Raw genomic sequence first — 21,789 nt, 5'->3', positions numbered from 1 at the left:
TTTTTTCTTTTTGGTCGTGCCTGGCTTGTGGGATCTTAGTTCCCCAATCAGGGATTCAACGTGGCAGTGAAAGTGCAGAGTTCTAAGCACTCGACTGCCAGTGAATTCCCACTATTTTCTTAGTGAAAAATAGCTTCAAACACCACTTTAAAATCAATCAGCTTTTCTTCCTGAGTTCAGACACTACTTTAAAATCAATCAGCTTTTCTTCCTGAGTTCATCAAATTTGCATTGTTTATTTTTTGATGGAAGAAACATAATTTTTCACAGACATAGAAAACAAACTTATGCTTACCAAAGGGGGTCGTGTGGTGGGGGATAAAATGGAAATGTGAGATTAACTGATACATACCACTATATATAAAACAAACAGCAAGGACCTACTGTATAGCACAGAGAACTATTTGAATACATCATAATAATCTATAAGGAAGATTCAGAAAAATAATCTATGTAACTGAGTCTCTGTGCTATATACCTGAAACTAACATGATATTGTAAATCAACTATGCTTCAATTAAAACAAAAAGATGTAAAAAAGAATTTTTTTGGTCACGTTTGCTGATATATAATTTATATACTGTAAAATTTATATTTAGGTGTACAGTTCTATGAAAGATGACAAAAAATACAATTTTGAAGAATCAAGAATATCTCCCTTATTCCAGAATGTTCCCTTATGCTCTTTACCATCATTCTTCTCTCTCAACCCCTATCAACCACTAATCAGTTTCTCTCCCTATAATTCTGTCTTTTGCAGAATGTCACATAAATGAAATCACATAGTTTGTAGCTTTTTTATTTTTATTTTTTAACTCGGCATAATTATTCTGAGATGTATTCATCTTACTGCATGAATTACTTCAGTAATTCATTTCTTTTTGCTGCTGAGTAGTATTCCATTGTATGGCTGTAACTGAATTTCTTCATCCATTCTCCTACAGATAGACGCTTTGTTTTCAGTACATTTTAGTGACTGTGAATAAAGATGCGGTAAGTATTTGCACAAAACACAGGTTTTTGTGTGGACATATGCCTCAATTTCTCCTTGATTAATACTTAAGAGTGGAATTACTGGGTCTCACAGTAAGTGACTGTTTCCAAGCAACAGCCAACTGTTTTCCAACATCGTTGGACCATTCTGCACTTCCCCCAGCAGTCTACCAGAGTTCCCGTTGTTCTATATCCTTGCCACCATTTGTTTGTTTTTTCAGTTTCATCATTTTAATAGGTGCATAGTGATACCACGTTGTGGTTTTGAATTTTATTAGTTTCAATCCCTTGATTTGAATACTGTTAGAGTCATTGAGTCAAGTCTAGTGATTGAGAGAGAATACTGCCTTTCATACAAAAAATTCTCAGTCTGTTGTGACTGTGGGACCAGAAAGAACTTACAGTGCCAAACATGTGCACCACTGAATTTTAAAAAACATTTTTTATTCTTATTATTAAGAATAGCTATTCTTTTTCCATAAAGAATAACCGTTTCACAGCATGTAAAAAATTTACAGTAAAAGCAACAAATATTTATCGCACCAAGGCAACGGCACCCGCACTCCAGTACTCTTGCCTGGAAAATCCCATGGACGGAGGAGCCTGGTAGGCTACAGTCCATGGGGTCGCTAAGAGTCGGACAGGACTGAGCGACTTCACTTTCACTTTTCACTTTCATGCATTGGAGAAGGAAATGGCAACCCACTCCAGTGTTCTTGCCTGGAGAATCCCAGGAACGGGGGAGCCTGGTAGGCTACCGTCTATGGGGTCACACAGAGTCGGACACGACTGAAGTGACTTAGCATAGCATAGCATACTATACTCTGAATAAGGCTATATGCAGAAATCATTGTCTTGTTCCCAATATCCATTCTTCTCTTCCTCCTTAGTAATAGATGCTCTGATTTAGCTGGGTATATGGCTAAGTAGAATAAAGGTTATGTTTTCAGTCTCCCTTGGAACCAACAGTGGCCACATGATGAAGTGTCATGTGACAACTACTTGGAACCTCCCTTAAGTGACAGTTGGCCTGTGCCCTTTGTCCCCTTTGTCTTGTCCCTTCCTCCTACCAGATACAGAGCTAAAAAAGCCACCTTAATCCACCTTAATCCATGAGTTAACCCTGACAATGAGGCCATGCACCAAGGACCAACAAGATAGAAGCAGGGAATTCCCTGGCAGTCCAGTGGTTAGGACTCCACACTTACACTTCCTGGGGCCCAGCTTCAGTCCCTGATGGGGGAACTAATATTCTCACAGGCCACACAGCCTAAAAAAACAAGCAACCTGAGTTCCTGAGAATTTTTCCAACTTTTGGACTTTTAGATGAAAAAAAATTCTATCTTGTTGTGGCAGAATGAACAACTACCCCTAATTCTTTGCTCCCCCCTATACCCCCATCCTTTTCATGGCCTTGTCATGGGCAACGTGTCTTGACCCTTTGACTGCAGGCTCAACCATGTGACTTCTTCGTGAGTAGAAACAACAGGGGCTGATTCTGAGACCAGGCCTTATGGGGCCTGCTTGCTGCTTGGTGTCTCTTATTTTACCAGAAGAACAACCCTGGTTAGCCTGGCCCCCACCCCAACCCAAGGAGGAAGGAGGCCATCCCAATCAAACCACAGACCTCAGAGAGTGGCAGAGTTGCCTCAGCTGCCAAACCTGAGAACAATCCCATCAACTTCAGCCTAGGTCAAGTTAAAACACAGACAACAACTGTAGAGGATTACTGATTTAAGCCAGTGAGTTAAGCATGGCTTGTTATTTAGGAATACCTACCTGATTGATACACCTGGGCTTCCTATGTGGCTCAGTGGTAAAGAATCTGCCTGCCAAGGAGACTCAGTTTGATCCCTGGGTCAGGAAGATTCTCTGGAGAAGGAAACAGCACCCCCACTCCAGTATTCTTGCCTGGGAAACCCCCTGGACAGAGGAGCCTGGTGGGCTCCAGTCCACTGGGTCACAAAAGAGTCAGACACGACTTGGCAACTCAACAATAACAGCTGATACACTCATTCAAGACACTGTCATTTTTACCTATTATTCAGAGCCAAAGCAAATCCTAATTAATTTAGATAAAAAGGAGTATAAGATAAAGTCCCAAGTCTCTCAGGAGTGTGCAACCAAAAAGGAAAATAGGCAATCTCTATCAAAATACCAATGACAGTTTTCACAGAACTAGAACAAATTATCTGCAGAATTTGTATGGAAACACAAAAGACTCCAAATTGCCAATCTTGAGAAAGAACAGAAATGGACATATCATACTTCCTGACTTCAGACTATACTACAAAGCTATGGTTTTGTGGCACAAAAACAGACATGATCAATAGAACAGAATAGAGAACCCAGAAATAAGTCCACACACTTATAGTCAACTAATCTACAACAGAGGAGGCAAGAATATACCCTGGTGAAAACACTATCTCTTCAATAAGTGGTGCTGGGAGAACTGGACAGCTAACTGCAAAAAGTATGAAATGAGAACATTCCCTGACACCTTATACAAAAACAGACTCAAAATGTATTAAAAACCTAAATGTAAGACCTGAAACTACGAAAAAAAAAACCTCCCAGAATGAAACATAGGCAGAACACTTTTTGAAAAACTATAGCAGTATTTATCTTCTAAGGCAAAGGAAACAAAAGCAAAAACAAATGAGACTTAGTTACACTTAAAAGCTTTTGCACAGCAAAATCCATCAACAAAATGAAAAGATAGCCTACTCAATGGGAGAAATATTTACAAATGATAATATAACTTACAAATGATATAATCTTTGTGTTACACTGATGATTAGTGATGTTGAGTAACTTTTCATGTGTCTGTTGGCCACTTATATGTCTTCTTTGGAAAAAATGCCTATTCAGATCTTTTGCCCATTTTAAAATCAAGTTTGTTTGTTTTTTATAGAATTTTGTGAGCTGTTCATACATTTTGGATATAAACAAGGTTGACTATGGTTCCAGCCAATCAGATATCTCCTATTTTTCTCTTCCTCATTTCTTACTTTTTACCCTATAAAGTTTTTGCTTTCCACCCCATTTTGCGGCTTTCCAAAGGAGACTTTGTGAGGTGTTAAAATTTGTTTGTATCACCTAAAATATTTTCTTTAATCATTTAACGCCAGAAACATAAAGCACAAAGATTATAGTTCCTAATTAAATTGAACATCCCCAATTAGCAATGTGCTGCTGCTACTGCTAAGTCACTTCAGTCGTGTCCGACTCTGTGCGACCCCACAGACAGCAGCCCACCAGGCTCCGCCATCCCTGGGACTCTCCAGGCAAGAACACTGGAGTGGGTTGCCATTTCCTTCTCCAATGCATGAAAGTGAAAAGTGAAAGTGAAGTCCCTCAGTTGTGTCCGACTCTTAGTGACCCCATGGACTGCAGCCTACTAGGCTCCTCCATCCATGGGATTTTCCAGGCAAGAGCAATGTGCTACTTTAATAAAAATAATTAATGCTGCTGCTGCTGCTGCTAAGTCGCTTCAGTCGTGTCTGACTCTGTGAGACCCCATAGACCGCAGCCCACCAGGCTCCGCCGTCCCTGGGATTCTCCAGGCAAGAACACTGGAGTGGGTTGCCATTTCCTTCTCCAATGCATGAAAGTAAAAAGTGAAAGCAAAGTCACTCAGTTGTGTCCAACTCTCAGCAACCCCATGAACTGCAGCCTACCAGGCTCCTCCACCCATTGGATTTTCCAGGCAAGAGTACTGGAGTGGGGTGCCATTGCCTTCTCTGAAAAATAATTCATATAATTCACTAAAAACTTATTATGGGCCAGACACTAACTGAAAAACACTTCTGCCAGCATCATTTTTGTTTCATACTCAAAAACAAATGCCATAATTCCACACCCCCTCCATATTTGTAGGGAAGAGCCATGTTTTTAACTAACGTTCATTCCTCTTAGTTTGGAACCACCACCACTTTCCTTGAAAGACCCACTTCTCCCTTATACTTACTCCTTGGGGTGTCTCTGGCTCTAGCCTCGGACTCTGGTTCCTTGGTCATACATTTAAAATTTCGGTGGCGGTCCCAGATTCCTGGTAGTGCCTTCTGTCCTGGTTTGGCGTTCTCTTGTCATCTAATGCATGGTTCCTACATTAGCCAGCATAAGGATCCCCTGGAAGACTTGTTAAAACCCAAGTTCCTAGACCCCGCCCCCAAAGATTCTGATTGGTAAGTTCTGGCTTTCAATTTGCATTAGTGCAAGCTCCCAGCTGATGCTGATGCTGCTGTGGCCTTAGGAACTGAGCTTGTTAACCATATACTAAGGCCCAGAAACTATCTTATTTACAACCCCCATTTACCCAAATGGCACCCCACTCCCGTATTCTTGCCTGGAGAATTCCATGGACACAGGAACTTGGTGGGCCACAGTCCATGGGGTCGCAGAGAGTGGACACGACTGAATGACTAACACATACGCTCATGGAAACAAAACAAAACAAAACAAAACACTGGGGCTGACAGTTACCCCATTTTATTGGACCTGGAACTGCCTGACTCCCAAACTCAAGTTCTTTTCTATGCTGGGTTCTCAATCTGATGGCACATTAGAAACACATAAGGAACATTTAATTTACACAAATCTCATCAGACTAAAGGAATCTAGGTCTCTCGGGTGGGTTTGGGCATTTATTCATTGTTTTTACTATTCCCCATGATTCTGATGCATGTAAGACTACGAGCCACTGTCTCACAGCATTGTTTTCATATATACCTATTTCTTTTTTAAATTAGTATTTATTGGAGTATAGTTGCTTTATAAATGCTTCCACTGTACAGCAAGTGAGTCAGCCATATATTTACATATATCCTTTCCCTTTTGGACTTTTCTATTCAGGTCACAGCAATGCATTAAGCAGAGGTCCCTGTGCTATACAATAGGTTCTCATTAGTTATCTATTTTATGTAGTATAACTATATATTTTATATAGTACTGATAACATGGTATCAGTGCTATGTATGTGTCAATCCCAATCTCCCAATTCCTCCCACCTGTGTGGCAGTCCTAACACAGGTTGGAAAAGAATTTTCAGACACAGAGTATTGCAGAAAGGATTGAGTTTATTATGAACAAAGAGCAGAAATAATGTGGGCACTGCTAGTGCAGTGGGCTGACACCTCCTGACAGGCCAGGGAGAGTCGATGTTTTTCCTGGATTCCTTGAGGCTACCAATTTTTATAGCCTCAAGCCAAAGAAAATTGCTGCTGGCAGGTTGGCATTACGTGATTGGTTATGGTAATAGGGTGAGTACCAGGATGAGAATTTTTGCCTAATTTGGGGTCAGGAAGCTGGCTGGTAAGGATAGGGGAGGGGGTGGAGCGGCAGGGGGGTGGTATTTTGAGCAACAGTTACAAAGGGGTTCATTCAGTTCCAGAGGTGGGCTCCTCTGGAGCCCTCTGGTTTGTTCTTGGCTCCATGTCTGTGGCCTTGGTGCAGGACTCCGTATCACCACCATCCTTTTCCCCTTGGTATCCATATATTTGTTCTCTATGTCTAGAAAAATACTAAAGGTGATCTTACTTGCAAAGCAGAAATGAGAGACACAATCATGTATACCTATTTCTGAATTCCCTTTTCCGTTTTACCAGTGTCACTTTCTTCTCCTTTTGTTACCTCTCCAAAGTCACCCCCAAAATTTCAGATGGTCTGGAGTGTGTTTAGCCAGAGCACGGTAGGGACCAGGTACATGATGACAGGACATTACATCCAGAGACTAAAATGCTTTCTCACTGCAGAGAGAAATAATGAGGAATGGTATGAAACTGTCTTTTCAGAATGTCAGAGCATAGTGTGTATCAGCGCAAAGGATAATGACACAGCTGGAAGGACACTGAATCAGACAGCACTGCTGAATGTGGTTAGATGAATGTTTCCTTATAATAGGCTTTTCTTTTGGTTGACAGAGATGGAAAGGAAAGATAGTGTATCTCTGTCCTCTGGGAAGTACTGATGACCTCTGAGAAACGGAGCTCCAGAATTGATGGAGGGGCCCCATGGGTAGTCATGCACTACAACCACACTTGTTCTAACAAAGAATGTGTCTTATGTGCAACGAAGTGGACACTCTCAATACCCACAATATGTACCCATTGTCATTTTACCACAATCAGAATAATTCATAACACAGTGAAGAGAGAAGTAGTCAATAATTTTAGAAGCATATGAAATAAACAACTTTTCAGTTAGGATACATGGTATTTTGCCAATCAAACGTATTTCTAAGTATTTCTTCCCTTTCACCAAAATATAAGATTCTTTTTTTCTAACGACTGGTTATTTCCAAATAGCAAAGTGCTCGAGGAATGAAGTCTGGAGCTATGTATGTGCTATGTGCTGTGCTATGCTGAGTCACTCAGTCACATCCGACTCTTGCAACCCCATGGACTGGCGCACCAGGCTCCTCTGTCCATGGGGATTCTCCAGGCAAGACTGCTGGAGTGGGTTGCCATGCCCTCCTCATGTATGTGCTACATTGGCAAGCAAATTTAAATGGTCCCTATTTTGTCACACAATAAAGAAACAGTGTGATACTGACAGTCATGAGTTAGGAAGGCTAGAGACCCTGGAATACAGGTGATAATAATAGAGTTCATTCCATCCAGTTTGATTCATTCATTCATTCATTCACTCACTCACTCACTCATTCAACATTTACTAAGGACCTAGGTGCCAGAAATGACATCAAGCACTACTGGAAAACAAGGGTAAAATAAAAGCCGTTGTCTGTGAACTTTAATCAAAGAAAAGCCTAGTGATAACTCTAAGTGTGTAAAGGTACTGTTTGAAGAAACGATGAGACATACAAACCCTAGTAGTTCTCTGGTGGGATAGTGGACAAGAATCCACCTGTCAGCGCAGAAGATACGGGTACGACCCCTGATCCGGGAAGATTCCACATGTCAAGGGCCAGTAAAGCTTGTGTGCCACACAAATACTGAGCCACACAAATACTGAGCCACACAAATACCGCACAAATACTGAGCCCGCAGTCTAGAGCCATCAGGCTGCAACTCCTGAGCCCACGTGCTGCAATTGCTGAAGCCTGTGTGCCTAGAGTCTGTGCTCTACAGCAAGAGAAACCACTGCAATGAGAAGTCTGTGCACTCCAACGAAGGGTAGCCCCCCACTCGCAACTAGAGAAAGCCTGCGTGTAGAAACAAAGACCCAGTGCAACCAAAAATTAACTTACTTTTAAAAAAACACTGAATTATTCTAATCAGGGATGCTACCTACCTGCCCAGATGTCTGGGATCGCCATCATTCTAACAGGCACAAACATGGAGAGCATATGCTAACAATAAATATGACTCTTCTAAACATCCATGCGATTCCCAGATAATTTCCTTTCATGCCCTGCTCTTCCTGAATACAGAAAACTTTCTAAGTGCCAGTATGGACATTGTTACATCATACAGCTAAACAGCACCATGCTCATATTGCTCACCATGTAAAATACTGGCATTTGCTAATTCAGTTTTGGAGATTTCATTATCTAGGGATTATCATTTTCACATCAAGTTAAACAAAATATCATTGTACAATAGTTATAGAAAATGATGATCATTTGGAAGATGTACCTTTTCAGGATTTACTACCTGTGGAAAGGTTTAGATAATTTGTAACTTTTTGACAACTGAAAGGAACAGATGGTATTTTTCTGACTGCATCAGGGAGTGGCTAATGAGCATGAGCAAACTGGCAGAGAGCCACTTCAGATTCATTTCTAGGACAAAAAGAAATGAAATATTACCACCCAAAGAGCTTGTTGGTAATTTTTTTTCCTTTAAAGAAACTGGAAACAATTCATACATTTTTTTTTCTTCTTCTTCAGCTGCTCCTTTAAAATATTCAGAGCACAGAAATATATTTTGTTCAATCCACTTGGTTGTACGACTAATTCATGAATAAAAAGTATGTATTGTACACCTGTTGTTTAGTCGCTGAGTTGTCTTCAACTCTTCTACAACCCCATGGACTATAGCCCACCAGGCTCCTCTGTCCATGGGCTTTTCCAGGTCAGAATACTGTAGTGGGTTGCCATTTCCTACTCCAGGGGATCTCCCTGAACTGGGGATTGAACTTGAGTCTTCTGCATTGGCAGGTGGATTCTTTATCAGAGTCATTGTATGGTAAAGAATGTACCATTCTATGTACCACTGGGAAGTCCCCTGTATACTTTTGTGCAATACTTTTTAACAGTTTTACTGAGATATAATTCACATAACACAATTCACCCATTTAAAGTGTACAGATTCAAGGATTTAATATGCCCACAATGTTGTACATCTAATCACCATAATCAACTGTAGAATATTTCATTACTCCAAAATCCTGTACCCCTTGCCTCCATCCTCTCACCTTTTCTAGCCCCTAGGTATCCACTTTGCCTCTATAGATTTGCCCATTTTTAACATTTCATATAAATGGAATAATACACTATATGATCCTTTGTGACTGGTTTCTTTCACTTAGCGTATTTCCAGATTCATTCATGTTGTAGTATGCATAGGTATTTCTTTTTATTGCCAAATAAATTATATGGAGATATATATATATATATATATCACATTTATCCATTATCAGTTAATGGACATTTGGGTTGTCTTCACTTTTTGGTATTATGAATAATCCTGCTATGAATTTTTATGTTCAAGTTTTGTGTGGGCACATGCTTTCATTTCTCTTGGGGATATACCTGGGAAAGAATTGCTGGATAAAACGATAATGCTGTTTAAGCATTTGAGGGATTGCCAAAGCAGCTGCACCATTTTATACTCTCACGAGCAATGTATGTGGGTTCCAATTTCTCCACATCCTTAACAACACTTGTTATTTCCTGTCTATGTGATTATAACCCATCCTAGTGAACGTGAAATGGTATCTGATTTCCATTTGTCTTTTCACTTTCACAATAATTTTATTTGGGCTATTTTTATATGGGAGAAAAAGGTTGTGAAAACTTCTCATTATCTTTAAAGATTATCCTCATATTCAGATGTGATTTTTTTGCCTGATCCCTCCTCACCTCTCTTTATAATAGTATCCCATTTTTTCTTTGAGGAAGACTAAACCTTATCCAATCTCAGTCTATACAATTTGAGAAGAGCTGACCCCTTCACCTCTAGCTCCAGAATGAACACCTGAATCAGGCCTGGCTAACTGGAACCCTTAGACTGGGGACTAGCTGGGAGAGAAAAACAACACCAGTCATGTGAAAGAGATAATTTAATACAAACACATATTAATCAGGTATCAAGTTGTTAACCAGGACACTAAACAGTAGAAGAGAACCCTAAAAATTCTGGAGGTAGCAACTGCAGGAACCAACTTCTGCCCTTAAAGCAAAGGGATAGAGGGAAGAGGTTAGAATTATTAAAACAGGACTTCCCTGGTGGCCCACTGGATAAGAATCCATCTGCCAATGCTGACTGGGGACATGAGTCTGGGAAGATTCCACGTGCCTCAGAGCAACTAAGCCTGTTCATCACAACTGCTGAAGCTCTCGCACTCTAGAGCCCACATGCTGCAACTACCGAAGCTCGCGCTCCTAGAGCCCGAGCTCCATGAGAGAAGCCACCGCAACGAGATGCCCACACATCTCAACAGAGAGTAGCCCCCGCTCGCCACAACTGGAGAAGGCCCACACAAAAGCAGCAAAGACCCAGCACAACCAAAAATAATTTTAAGAAATTTTAAAGATTATTAAAACAGAACACGGAGAAGGAGCCCTTGGAGCTGAAATAGATGAGAAGGCAAACTCCAGTGTCTCTCAGCTCAGAATGGGCTCCAGCCAGCTAGTGCCGGCTTTCTGGTGGGGGTAAGGGGTGCAGGCAAAAGACCTGTTCTACAAGTGTTATAATTAGATTAGGGACTGCTGGCAAGAAACTGCAGCAGAGTGAAGAAGTGGCACTCTCAAGAACCCCAGACACTCAAGGAGTCTATAGTAAGTTCACAGGAAGCAGCACAACCTTTCTTCTTCCATGCTCCTTCCAGGTCCTGCCTTAGTGCCCCTCCTTGGCAGAATCTAAGAGAAAACTGCCACCAGAGAACTGTGGTTTGCAAAGCTCCAGCGCCACAATATAGAGTACATAAAGGTGGACTTGGAGCTGACTCACCTTTGGCTACCCAGGATTCATATGCACCCTTCTTTACACTTTAAATTTTCATACAATAATTCAACAACTCCCAGTTGTATGATGCAACTATCCTTCATACAAAAGAAGTTATTCTCACACTTCACAAAATCAGAAGATGCAAAATACTAATGGTCATTGTAGCTACACAGGCTATGCTAATAACCCCTTAATTTCAATCTCAGTCCCAGCTGAAATTGTTACCAAAAGATTAAATGGTAAAGTTAATCTCAAATAAGAAAAACTTGTAGTGGGTGGGAGAGCGAGGACTGGGAGTTTGGGGTTAATAGATGGAAACTATCACATATAGAAAGGATAACCAACAAGGACCTAATGTATAGCAGACGGAACTATAGTCAATATCCTGGGATAAACCATAATGGAAAAGAATATTAAAAAAGAATGTATATATGTGTAAAACTGAGTCACTGCTGTACAGAAGAAATGAATACAACATTGTAAATCAACTGTACTTCAATAAAAAATAAATTTAAAAAACATGTAAAAATTAATTAGGAAAAGATAGTATATATGTGTGAATGTATGATTCTTTTATATATATATTGTACATTTATACATAATGTATATGCACATATATTTATATAACATTTATATAATGTATGCTACTGCTAAGTCACTTCAGTCGTGTCCGACTCTGAGCGACCCCATGGACTGCAGCATACTAGGCTCCTTCGTCCATGGGATTTTCCAGGCAAGAGTTATATAATGTACATGTGTATGCATATTATATATACATATACACATAGTTATTGGGCTTCCCTGGTGGTTCAGATGGTAAAGAATCTACCTGCAATGTAGATCTGGGTTCGATCCTGGGTTGGGAAGATCCCCTGGAAGAGGGCATAGCAACCCACTCCAGTATTCTTGCCTGGAGAATCCCCATGGACAGAGGAGCCTGGTAGGCCGGCTACAGAGTCAGATACGACTGAGCAACTAAGCACATATAGCTCTAGATACATATACACATAACAAGAAAGAAAATACTCATAGCTGTTAGAGGCACAATTTATGTAACTGGTCACAAGGTCATATTTGATATTTTAAACTTCCATTATTATATTAGTTGTTTTGCTACATAACAAACTATTGCAAAATTTATTTGCTTACAGCAGCAAACGTGTATCTCACATAGTTTCCATGGGTTAAGAACTCATGAGTGACTTAACTGAGTGGTCCTGTCTCACATGAAATCAGCCAAGATGTTAGCTGAGGGCTTCCCTGATGGCTCAGTGTTAAAGAATCTGCCTGCCAAAAAAGGAGACACGGGTTCAGTCCCTGATTTGGGAAGACCCCACATGCCGTGAAGCAACTAAGCCCACGTGCACCACAACTACTGAGCCTGCGCGCTCTAGTGCCTGTGCTCGGTCACGAGAGAAGCCACTGCAATGAGAAGCCCGCGTGCAACGATCAAAACCCAGTGCAGCCAAACAAAAATAAGTGTTTAAAAAAAGAAGCCCCCAAATGACCTGGCGGCAGTCTCATCTTCCAAATTAATGAATTATTGTTCTTCCCTTGGTAGAAGCATTTCTCCTTTGGGAACTAGACTCCCCCAAGCCAGCAAAGCTCAAAGTTTGAGGGCAAGTAAAAATTCTGAGTGGGTTATAAAACATAATAGTAAGAGGAAGTACTCAGACTTCCATTCTTTAATTTCTGTACCCATATATTCTAGCTATGGAAGTGACACACCATATGTGACCTCTGGTTCAAATCTTATACTGTGTCTTAAGATATTCTTCTAAGAGAATATCCATCCTTTCAAGGTGTTGTCTCCAAAATAGCATTACTTACATAATGACATATTAGAGCAAGACCATTTAATACCACAAATTCCTTGATCAGAAGCAGTGTTGACAGAATACCACGTTGGCAAATAAGGCATTTTGTTAAGTGATACTGACATAAGCATAATGGGAAAGAAAAGAAGATTCAATATAGAATAGGCTCTATTCCATTAAGGATAAATTTCTACTCCATCCATGATGGAAAGGATCCAGTGTAATCAACCTGCCACCAGGTAGCTATGACTGGTTCCTTTTAGAAATGGCTGTAGCGCTTTGAAAATATAGGGAATATAGAATCTGAAGTCTGGCAAACTTCAGAGAATGCAAAAGCACATGTATTTTATCCCCAACAACACAAGTTGCTATCCTGTAAAGAGGTTCTTAACATTTTCTTTTCCAAACCACAAAATGGACTATATGTGCATACTCCTACGGCCCACCACTTCCTTCTCTAATTTGTACAGAGAAATAAAGCAACTAGCACTAGCAACGGGTAATATTCACTGAAGAACGAGTACAAAGATATGAGATCCTTTTGTTACATTTAGAGTAAACTTTGCCAAGAAAAAATACATATGACTAATCAAAGTTTTAAAATATTAAATGTTTTATAATGCATTGTACTTTTATATTTTAAAAATTACTATTTTATAAAAATGACTTGACTTTCCCAGCTCACCAACCCACTCCAGTACTCTTGCCTGGAAACTCCCATGGACGGAGGAGCCTGGTAGGCCGCAGTCCATGGGGTCGCTAAGGGTCGGACACGACTGAGCAACCTCACTTTCACTTTTCACTTTCATGCATTGGAGAAGGAAATGGCAACCCACTCCGGAGAATCCCAGGGATGGGGGAGCCTGGTGGGCTGCCATCTATGGGGTCACACAGAGTTGGATACTGTGTGTGCAACTTAGCAGCAATCAAAATTTTAAGATATTAAATGTTTTATAATGCATAGTACTTTTTTATTTTAAAAATTACTATTTTATAAAAATGACTTGACTTTCCCAGCTCACCAGTTCTATTAATAGGCAATCAAACCTTGTTAAAAAGAAAAATACCTAAAATTTATGCATTTGAGAACGTTGAAACAAGTATCATCAGTGTGCATTTCACTTGCTTTATCAGTTTGTCTACATTTAGTAATCTCAACTCTTGTCATTACTGACAAATGTTTTCTCCTCACAAAACTATAGAACTATCTTCACCTTTTTCTAGTACTTTCGCTTTCCTTTTTAAAAAAAATGTTCCCACATAAACAATTTAAAACAGAATCATGAAATGACAACAGAAAACACTCACCTGGCTTGAGAGGTAATACAGCCTATGTGGTGTTCCTGGTGTAAAGCTAAAATTCCACTTTCCATCAAAAAAGCATCTCTAAATTCAACTGAGAATATTTCTATAGGAATAAATTTGAATTGTCTCATATTTTTAAAGTCATTTATTTTAGCCATAAATAAGAACTTATTCATGAAGTACTTCATACATGATCATGATATTATAAGGATACAGACTAAGAACCACTATTTGAAGGTATCACAGACTCTCAAAGTCAGGAACTACTGATTAATCTAAGAACTTTATACTTCAATCTTACAGTGTAAAAACATTTTAATTTTGGCCTGATTGATGATTGAAACAATTTGGGAGGGGCCTAAAAAAGAAAAGTTAGATTATTCAATTCCTAATTGAACTATTTAGACATTTTAAAAACAATATTTAAAGCCAATCTGAGAGAGTATTATTCCAAGAATGGAAGAGAATTCTTGTCATTGAAGTTAACATGTATACCTGAAAGAAAATCATCCTCTCCACTGGACAAATGGAACTCAAAATGAGTAAAGGGATTTTCCCCCCTAGGGTCTTATAAACAATTAGGAATAGAGAATTCTTTATCTTGCTAGATTATTGATACAATAAATATAAGTTTAGACACACTGGTTGAGCCTCAAAAAATGTACCTCCTGCACACTCTATGCTCCACCACATTAGAGGAAACCAAGAAGGAAGAATCTAGGCTACAGAATAGATTCTCTGGATAAGAACAGGAAATACCTAGGTGATAGCTGAGGAATATACCTGGCAGAAAATGTTTCCACATTGGAGGTCAGAGAGCTGGCTCCAGAAGTATCACCAGGGGAAAGAAATTACCTGATATTATGGTTTTTCCAGTAGTCATATATACACATGAGAGCTGGACCATAGAGAAGCTGAGCACCAAAGAACTACACCCGTGGCGGATTCATGTTGATGTATGGCAAAACCAATACAATATTGTAAAGTAATTAGCCTCTAATATAAATAAATAAATTTATATTAAAAAAAAAGATACTTTCTAATCATGGTGCTGGAAAAGACTCCTCAGAGTCCATTGGACTGCAAGGAGATCAAACCAGTCAATCCTAAGGGAAATCAACTCTGAATATTCATTGGAAAGACTGATGCTGAAGTTGAAGCTCCAATAGTTTGGCCACCTGATGAGAAGAGCCAATTCATTGGAAAAGACCCTGACGCTGGGAAAGATCACAGGCAAAAGAAGTGGGAGGCAGAGGGTGAGATGATCAGATAGCATCACGGACTCAGTGAACACCAATTTAAGCAAATTCCAGGAGATAGTGAAGGGCAGAAGAGCCTGGTGTTCCGCAGTCCATGGGGTTGCAAAGAGTCAGACATGACTTAGCAACTGAACAACAACAATCATATAGAAAATTATGAGATCCTTTCCAGAATTATTGAATATGGCAAGATCAAGTCAGATGCTAGAAGAAAATGAGCCCATTATTAACTTCTGAAATAACAAAAAAAGTAATATAAGAAATAAAGTCAACCACAGCATGCAGTAATACCTGGTTCAGTAGTAAATTAAGTTGGTAGTCTTCATAATGAAAATACTGAATTTGGGATGTAAAAATACTGAAATATTAATTTACTAGAAAAATGGTGAAGTAAAATAAGTAAGCAAAATTTTCACTCTTTCCAGTAGAAAGTTAATAAATAATCAGCAGATCAAAAGACAGCAACATATTCATATTATTTGGAAACATAAAGGTAAATTCTACAAACACTATATAAGTTGCAAGAGTAAGTTTCTTCTGTGAACATGAAAGAAGGATGAGAAGGATTACCTCTTTTTTAGTCACAAGCATTTTGGTACTATATTTTTAAACCATCTCCACATAATGTTGGAGGGTGGGGGACAGCACTAAGACAGAAAAAGATTAACAGTTTTACATTAAAAAAAAAAAAAACCCTCTAAGTTCTGTAAGAAAAGTAAACATGATTACACCTAAATACATCCACTGGTTTTTAAAAAATAATTTTATAAAGGCTTGTGGGTCAATATTCATTTATAAAAATAAGTACTTTCACAGTTTCTAAAAGAAATTTATTTTCATATTTGAAAGTCTTTAAAAGTAACCAAAGGACTTATTACCCTTCTGCATTCTGCTTTTCAGCAAGTACTTTTGACGTAGATCTGTTTCGGATTCTTTTTCTTTTCCTTTTCTTTTCCGAGGCAGATGAGTTCATATCCTGTGTTTTTTTCTTTTTCTTCAAACAGCTAAGAGGATTGGGGCCACTTACTTTCTTGCGCTTTTTTCTTCTTCTCTGTTCTGGGTCTTTTACTAAACCCTGTTCCTCTTTGAGTTGCTTGATACTCTGTTTCTCATGCACTGAGACAAGCTGACCGGACTCTACTGCTTTAACAAACGCGATCGTTTTGGGAGAAGGTTTGTCCAAGACTATAGTGTTCTGAATAATAAACATGAGAGGAATTCCAGGCTTTTTCTTTACTTTCATAGACAAATTCTGATCCTATTACAGAGAAAAATAGAATTATTTAGTTCAAATATAATAATTAGATATCTTAAATAGATTTCTAAGAACTTAGAGAGGATTATACTAAAAATAAAAGATCACCGGTTTTACTTTTCAAATCAGTATGTCCCCCTAACGGTAGTATATTTTATGACAAAAGAAGAAAAACATAAAAACTGAGCACAGTTAAGCATCAACAATGTGAACTGGAATTATCAATATTCTATACTGATCAGTATTCTAAGACCACTAATTTTCTAGGACCTCAAAATACAAACTAATGCAAAGGTAAACATGTTAGGTGATATCCATCATTCCTACTCTGATACATGTTTCAAGAATGCTCACAGAGATCGAAAGAATAGAAATAAAGTAGGAACTAGCTGACTCAGATTCTTCACTTAGCTCTGCTTCTAACTGTGTAATTTTAATATTCCACAAGCATATTTAAGGAAATCTGTACGTATGTGAACTTATTAATATTCACCCAGAGAGTCTCTCTTCCCCTGCATCCCAGTCTTTAAAAGCCTGAAAGAGTTCCATACTGGTGGTATGGTCTTAAATAATATGAAACACAACTTTCTGAATATATGTATTCATATGTAAATATGAATACACATGAATATATAAATACATATATACATAAATAGTATGAAATATAGACACATGAAAAAACATGTATAAACATAAAATGTAAAATCTTTGCTCTACTTACTTTCCTTTTAAGAGCCCTAAAACATATCATCATATCTCTATGTCAATAATTTTTTATTTAAAAGGATATTTTAGTAATGAAGAAGAAAACCATTATGCTTAATCCATCTAATTTCTTCTAATGACAAATAGCTCCACATAAAGTATAAACAGAGATGATTAAAATTGACTGATTTTAAAACTTGTGTCACCTGTGTTGCCAGGAAATAATGGTGAGGATTTCCATCTTCCACCATGGAAAGCAGACATTCTGATCCACTCACTGCATTCTTGAAATGGGGACAATTTCGAACCTGGCATTTCTGGGCAATCAGCTTTGCCCCATATAAGTCCTTTCCCAATGTTTCCAACTCTTTTAACACACATCTGGAAAATAAAATGTTATTAGCAGCTCACAATTATAACAGATGCATATCAGTTATTCACATAAAGCAAGTATAAAAAACAATCTCAGTTCTTTTTCAAAAACTACAAGCCATACAGTAACCATGGAAAAATGACCTGGAAATGACCTCAAAAGACCTGGAAAAATGCATACACCAAGTAGAAGGAACTTAATGAAGAGCTGAAACGTACTGAACATTTATCATATGCAGGCAGCATGCTAACTGCTCTTGACATAAATTCTCCCTTATCTCAAAACAGCCCTACAAAGTTGGGCAGCTTCCTTTAAAATTATCCTTATTTTAGAACAGCTCATTCTGGGAGATTTCAAGTAACATGCCCAAATTCAAACAACTAAAAGTTGTTTGTAGAGTGAAATGTGAATCTAAGTAGTTTGACAACAGAAGCCCCAACCGTAGTGCTAAAGGCTTCTGTTTCAAGTACAAATCGATACATCTTTAGAGTATTTTCAGCTCAGACAAGTAAACATTCTCAATTCACCAGCTTGTTTAAAAGCAATCACAACTTTCTTTCACTTTGCATTTTCATATTAAGGTGCCGTTTTTCAAACTGTTACCAATGTGTGTGTGCTCAGGAATTCAGTCATGTCCAACTCTTTGAAACCCCATGGACTATAGCTCACCAGGCTCCTGTGTCCATGGAATTTTCCAGGCAAAAATACTGGAGTGGGTTGCCATTTCCTACTTCAGAGGGTCGTCCTAACCCAGGGATTGAACCTGCGTCTCCTGCATTGGCAGACGATTCTTCACAACTTTACCACCTGGGAAGCCTAATTTCTCATCCACAAATCTGAACCTCTTATGGAGGAGTGAAATATTAGCATTTTAATAAGATCCTCAGGTACTTCCTCTATTCCACTTAAAAATTATGAAAAATAGTGAGTCAAAAGGTTCTTCAACCTGAGCCAACCCTTGCCTGTCTCTACCTTGCCTCAACCCCTTTATCATCCCATTAGTTTATTTGTTTGAAGAGATTTTGCTTTCTACAGTTACCCATTTTGAATGCTATTCTGAATTTCAGGAGTAAATTGGCAAACATTTACTGAATATTTCCCATGGATGGCCTACCATCAGCTCTTCATCATATTCACTATGTCTAAAATCAAACTACTTTCCTGTCTCCAAACTTCTCCAGGGCTTGCTAATGCTTTGAATTTATTATCTTCTCAGATACCTTGTTTAGAAATCCGAAATCCTATTTGATCTTCGCTTTCTCACTCCCACCTCTACCCTGCCCCATAGGTGGATAGTTCTATCTCAGCTTGGTATTTACTTCTGTGACATCTCCTTGTAAAACCCTGGGGTTCCTGCCTTTCCTCTCTCCCATTATTTCTTGACTAGACAACCAAAAAATGGGTTTACCTGTCTTCATTCTCTTGCTTCTCCAACTCACCCCTTGCATAGCTGCAGTTATCTTTTCTAGAAGATATTTATCATGTCTGATAGCATTTACCTCTTGACACACACCAAGAATTAACAGAACAATATGCTTTAAAATAACCTATCAGTAAGGTTAAGGGGGGGTGGGGGAAATAAATGAGTAAGAATAGTCATGTCAATAACTGCAAAAGCTGGGTGGTAGATATTTTGTCATGCTATTCTATTTTTGTGCATGAAATATTCCAGAAGTTCAGAAGCTAAATTCTTTATGGGGAAAAATGCAGCAAAATATAATTTCACCCACTACTTCTCAAACATATGTATATTACAGACTGTATTAAAAATATTAATATTTATGACAGATAGAGCTAAATGGACAAGACTTGTAGACAGAAGAAATCAACTCTGGAGCACAGGCCATCAGGATCTGGCAGTCCTGAAGGAAAAGGGGATCAAAAATTAAGGATATCTATGTCCCATCTGAAGCTCTCTAACTGGATGAAATCTGTATGAAGTTCTGAATACAGAAAGCTGTTTATGGAGTACTATTAGGTGAGAAGGGCAGGCCATTAATATCATATGCAAAGTAAGAGCCCATTCTTATGTGTGTGTGTGCGCAAAGAACTGGATGAATGACAGTAGTAAGTGATTGGTGTGGTCTTATAGTCATTTAAATTTTCTTTTTTCACTTTTTAAAGGAAATATTCTACAAAGGAGAAAAAAAACTAAGTTTATGAATAGTAGTTCTTTGTTATGCAGCCTCTATCTTCTTCCCAGCTTCTTTCCGGAGTATACACTGTGCTCTAACCTCTTTCCCTTGCATTTCACAACTCCACTCCTTCGTTCAGGAGTTCTACAAGGGATCTTTCACTCAAAATATGTCCTTCCCTTCAGAACTGAACTGTGACTGAGCTCAAGTCACTTCCTCTATGAAACCTTCCTTGATTCCACCCTCCCTCTAAACAACCCCACATGGTTTCATCTTACATGTTTCCACACTTTGAGGAAATGGGGAAACTACACTTGGAGTCAAACGTATCAATTAGCGGTTGATTTATGCAACCCACTCCAGTATTCTTGCCTGGAGAATTTCACGGACAGAGGAGCCTGAGAGGATACAGTCCATAGCATTGCCGAGTCGGACAGGACTGAACGACTAACACTTTATGCACTTTGCTGGCCATTCGGTTTGGGAGATCATCCTGTTCATCCAGTTATCCTCTGGCTAGAGCAGTGCCTGGCATATTGTTGGCGCTCAAAAAAGGCAGCTGAATAAACAGAGGACCTTGCACAAAGTTCTTAACATCGAGTCTGGCCTTATCTTTCTGGGAATCGAAGATGTTACACCATGAGGCAGTTGTGAAGCTTGAAAAATTCTTAAACTGGGAAAAGCTTTGCGAACCACCAGCAACCACTTCGAGAAGATAGGTTTTGAGATACCAATAAACGATCCCCAAATACTATACCTCGTCAGACTTCTATAGCAAAATTATAAGTAGTTACGAGCTTTTTTTTTTTAAACAGATGAGTAATTCTAGGCTCAAGAGAGATTAAATAACTTGCCGGAATCACAAAACCGGTAGCACTGGGGTCGGAAGCCAGGTTGGACTGCAAAGGACATGTGCTTGTCCTCCAGACTAACGACAAGCAAATACCCCCATGATACTACCATCTGTCTACACGATAGATACTCGCCCACCCTCCTCCGCGGCCCGGCTGAACGGTCAACTCCTACTGGGCGGGGCGCTTTGCCCCTGCAGGGCTCGCAATGAATGCCTGCGAGCTGCGGCCCGGCTGCTACCGCACCCGCGGGTCCCCCGAGCCTCCACCCGGACCGGCCAGGCCCACCTGGTGGTGCACAGCTGAGTCTCCGCCATGAGGTAGCGGGGCAACTGCTCTCGCAGCTGGATGCGGCCCCGTAGAGCCGCCTGACAGAAAGTGCCGTCCAGCAGTATCTGGTATGGCTCGCGGACTCCAAAATTATTGCGGAAGAAGCCAAGATGCTTCTTCGCATGTTTCTGCCTGGTGATCTTCATGCCTGGCTTCCCGGACCCAGGCCACCCGACCAGGAGGCAGCTTCGAACCAATAAACTAGCCCACGACCGGCAATATCTGTTTGCCCGGAAACAAATACCCTTGGCCCCGGAAGCAAACACCCTATCTGTCGCCCCGATTTACGTCACACCCAGTCGAGCGCGCGCTTCATCGTGGTGCCCGCGCTCTAAGGGGCACGCCCTCGGAGGCGGAGCTTGCGCTTAAGCGGGAAAACAACTAGCTGTGTGATTAGGGGCGAGCATGCGCAGTCAGGTGTCAGACTGAAAATACTACACGCTGGTGGCGCTAGTGGTAAAGAACCCGCCTGCCAATGTAGGTGGATGTTAAGGGACGGCAGTTCAATCCCTGGATCGGGAAGATCCCCTGGAGGAGGGCATGGCAACCCACTTCAGATTCTCAAGAATTTGCCTTGAGAATTCCATGGACAGAGGAGCCTGGTGGTGGGCTACAGTCCATAAGGTCGCGAAGAGT

At 39.8% G+C, this 21,789-nt stretch overlaps 2 protein-coding genes across 2 annotated transcripts in view; both read right to left on the bottom strand.

The window, feature by feature from the left end:
* Positions 1-5,209, bottom strand: part of LOC123329461 (endogenous retrovirus group K member 18 Env polyprotein-like) — an 85,543-nt gene extending 80,334 nt beyond the window's left edge. Inside the window, exon 1 of the mRNA XM_044928641.2 lies at positions 4,964-5,209. Within this exon, the coding sequence (XP_044784576.2) occupies positions 4,964-5,012 (49 nt within the window). The 5' untranslated portion in view covers positions 5,013-5,209. The remainder of the gene's footprint in view (positions 1-4,963) is intronic.
* Positions 5,210-16,317: 11,108 nt separating this feature from the next.
* On the bottom strand, positions 16,318-21,401 carry UTP23 (UTP23 small subunit processome component). The gene is made up of 3 exons (XM_006061042.4): positions 21,112-21,401; positions 17,671-17,845; positions 16,318-16,762 (listed from the first exon to the last, which is right to left on the bottom strand). The coding sequence occupies exons 1-3, from the start codon at positions 21,297-21,299 to the stop codon at positions 16,379-16,381; spliced, it is 747 nt and encodes a 248-aa protein (XP_006061104.4). The 5' UTR covers positions 21,300-21,401; the 3' UTR covers positions 16,318-16,378.
* Between the last annotated feature and the right edge of the window lie 388 nt (positions 21,402-21,789).

Source organism: Bubalus bubalis, chromosome 15 (assembly GCF_019923935.1).
Source record: "Bubalus bubalis isolate 160015118507 breed Murrah chromosome 15, NDDB_SH_1, whole genome shotgun sequence".
Lineage (NCBI taxonomy): Eukaryota > Metazoa > Chordata > Mammalia > Artiodactyla > Bovidae > Bubalus > Bubalus bubalis.
Note: the sequence above shows the minus strand (reverse complement) of the source record. Positions and strands in the feature narration are given on the sequence as shown.

What these genes read in the sequence shown, in the direction of transcription:
- UTP23 (XM_006061042.4), bottom strand. Translation starts at nt 21,299, where the DNA reads ATGAAGATCACCAGGCAGAAACATGCGAAGAAGCATCTTGGCTTCTTC. An exon ending in ACTCAGCTGTGCACCACCAG is followed by an intron (nt 17,846 to 21,111) that starts GTGGGCCTGGCC and finishes TTTATTTTCCAG; the next exon opens with ATGTGTGTTAAAAGAGTTGG. An exon ending in ATTATTTCCTGGCAACACAG is followed by an intron (nt 16,763 to 17,670) that starts GTGACACAAGTT and finishes TCTCTGTAATAG; the next exon opens with GATCAGAATTTGTCTATGAA.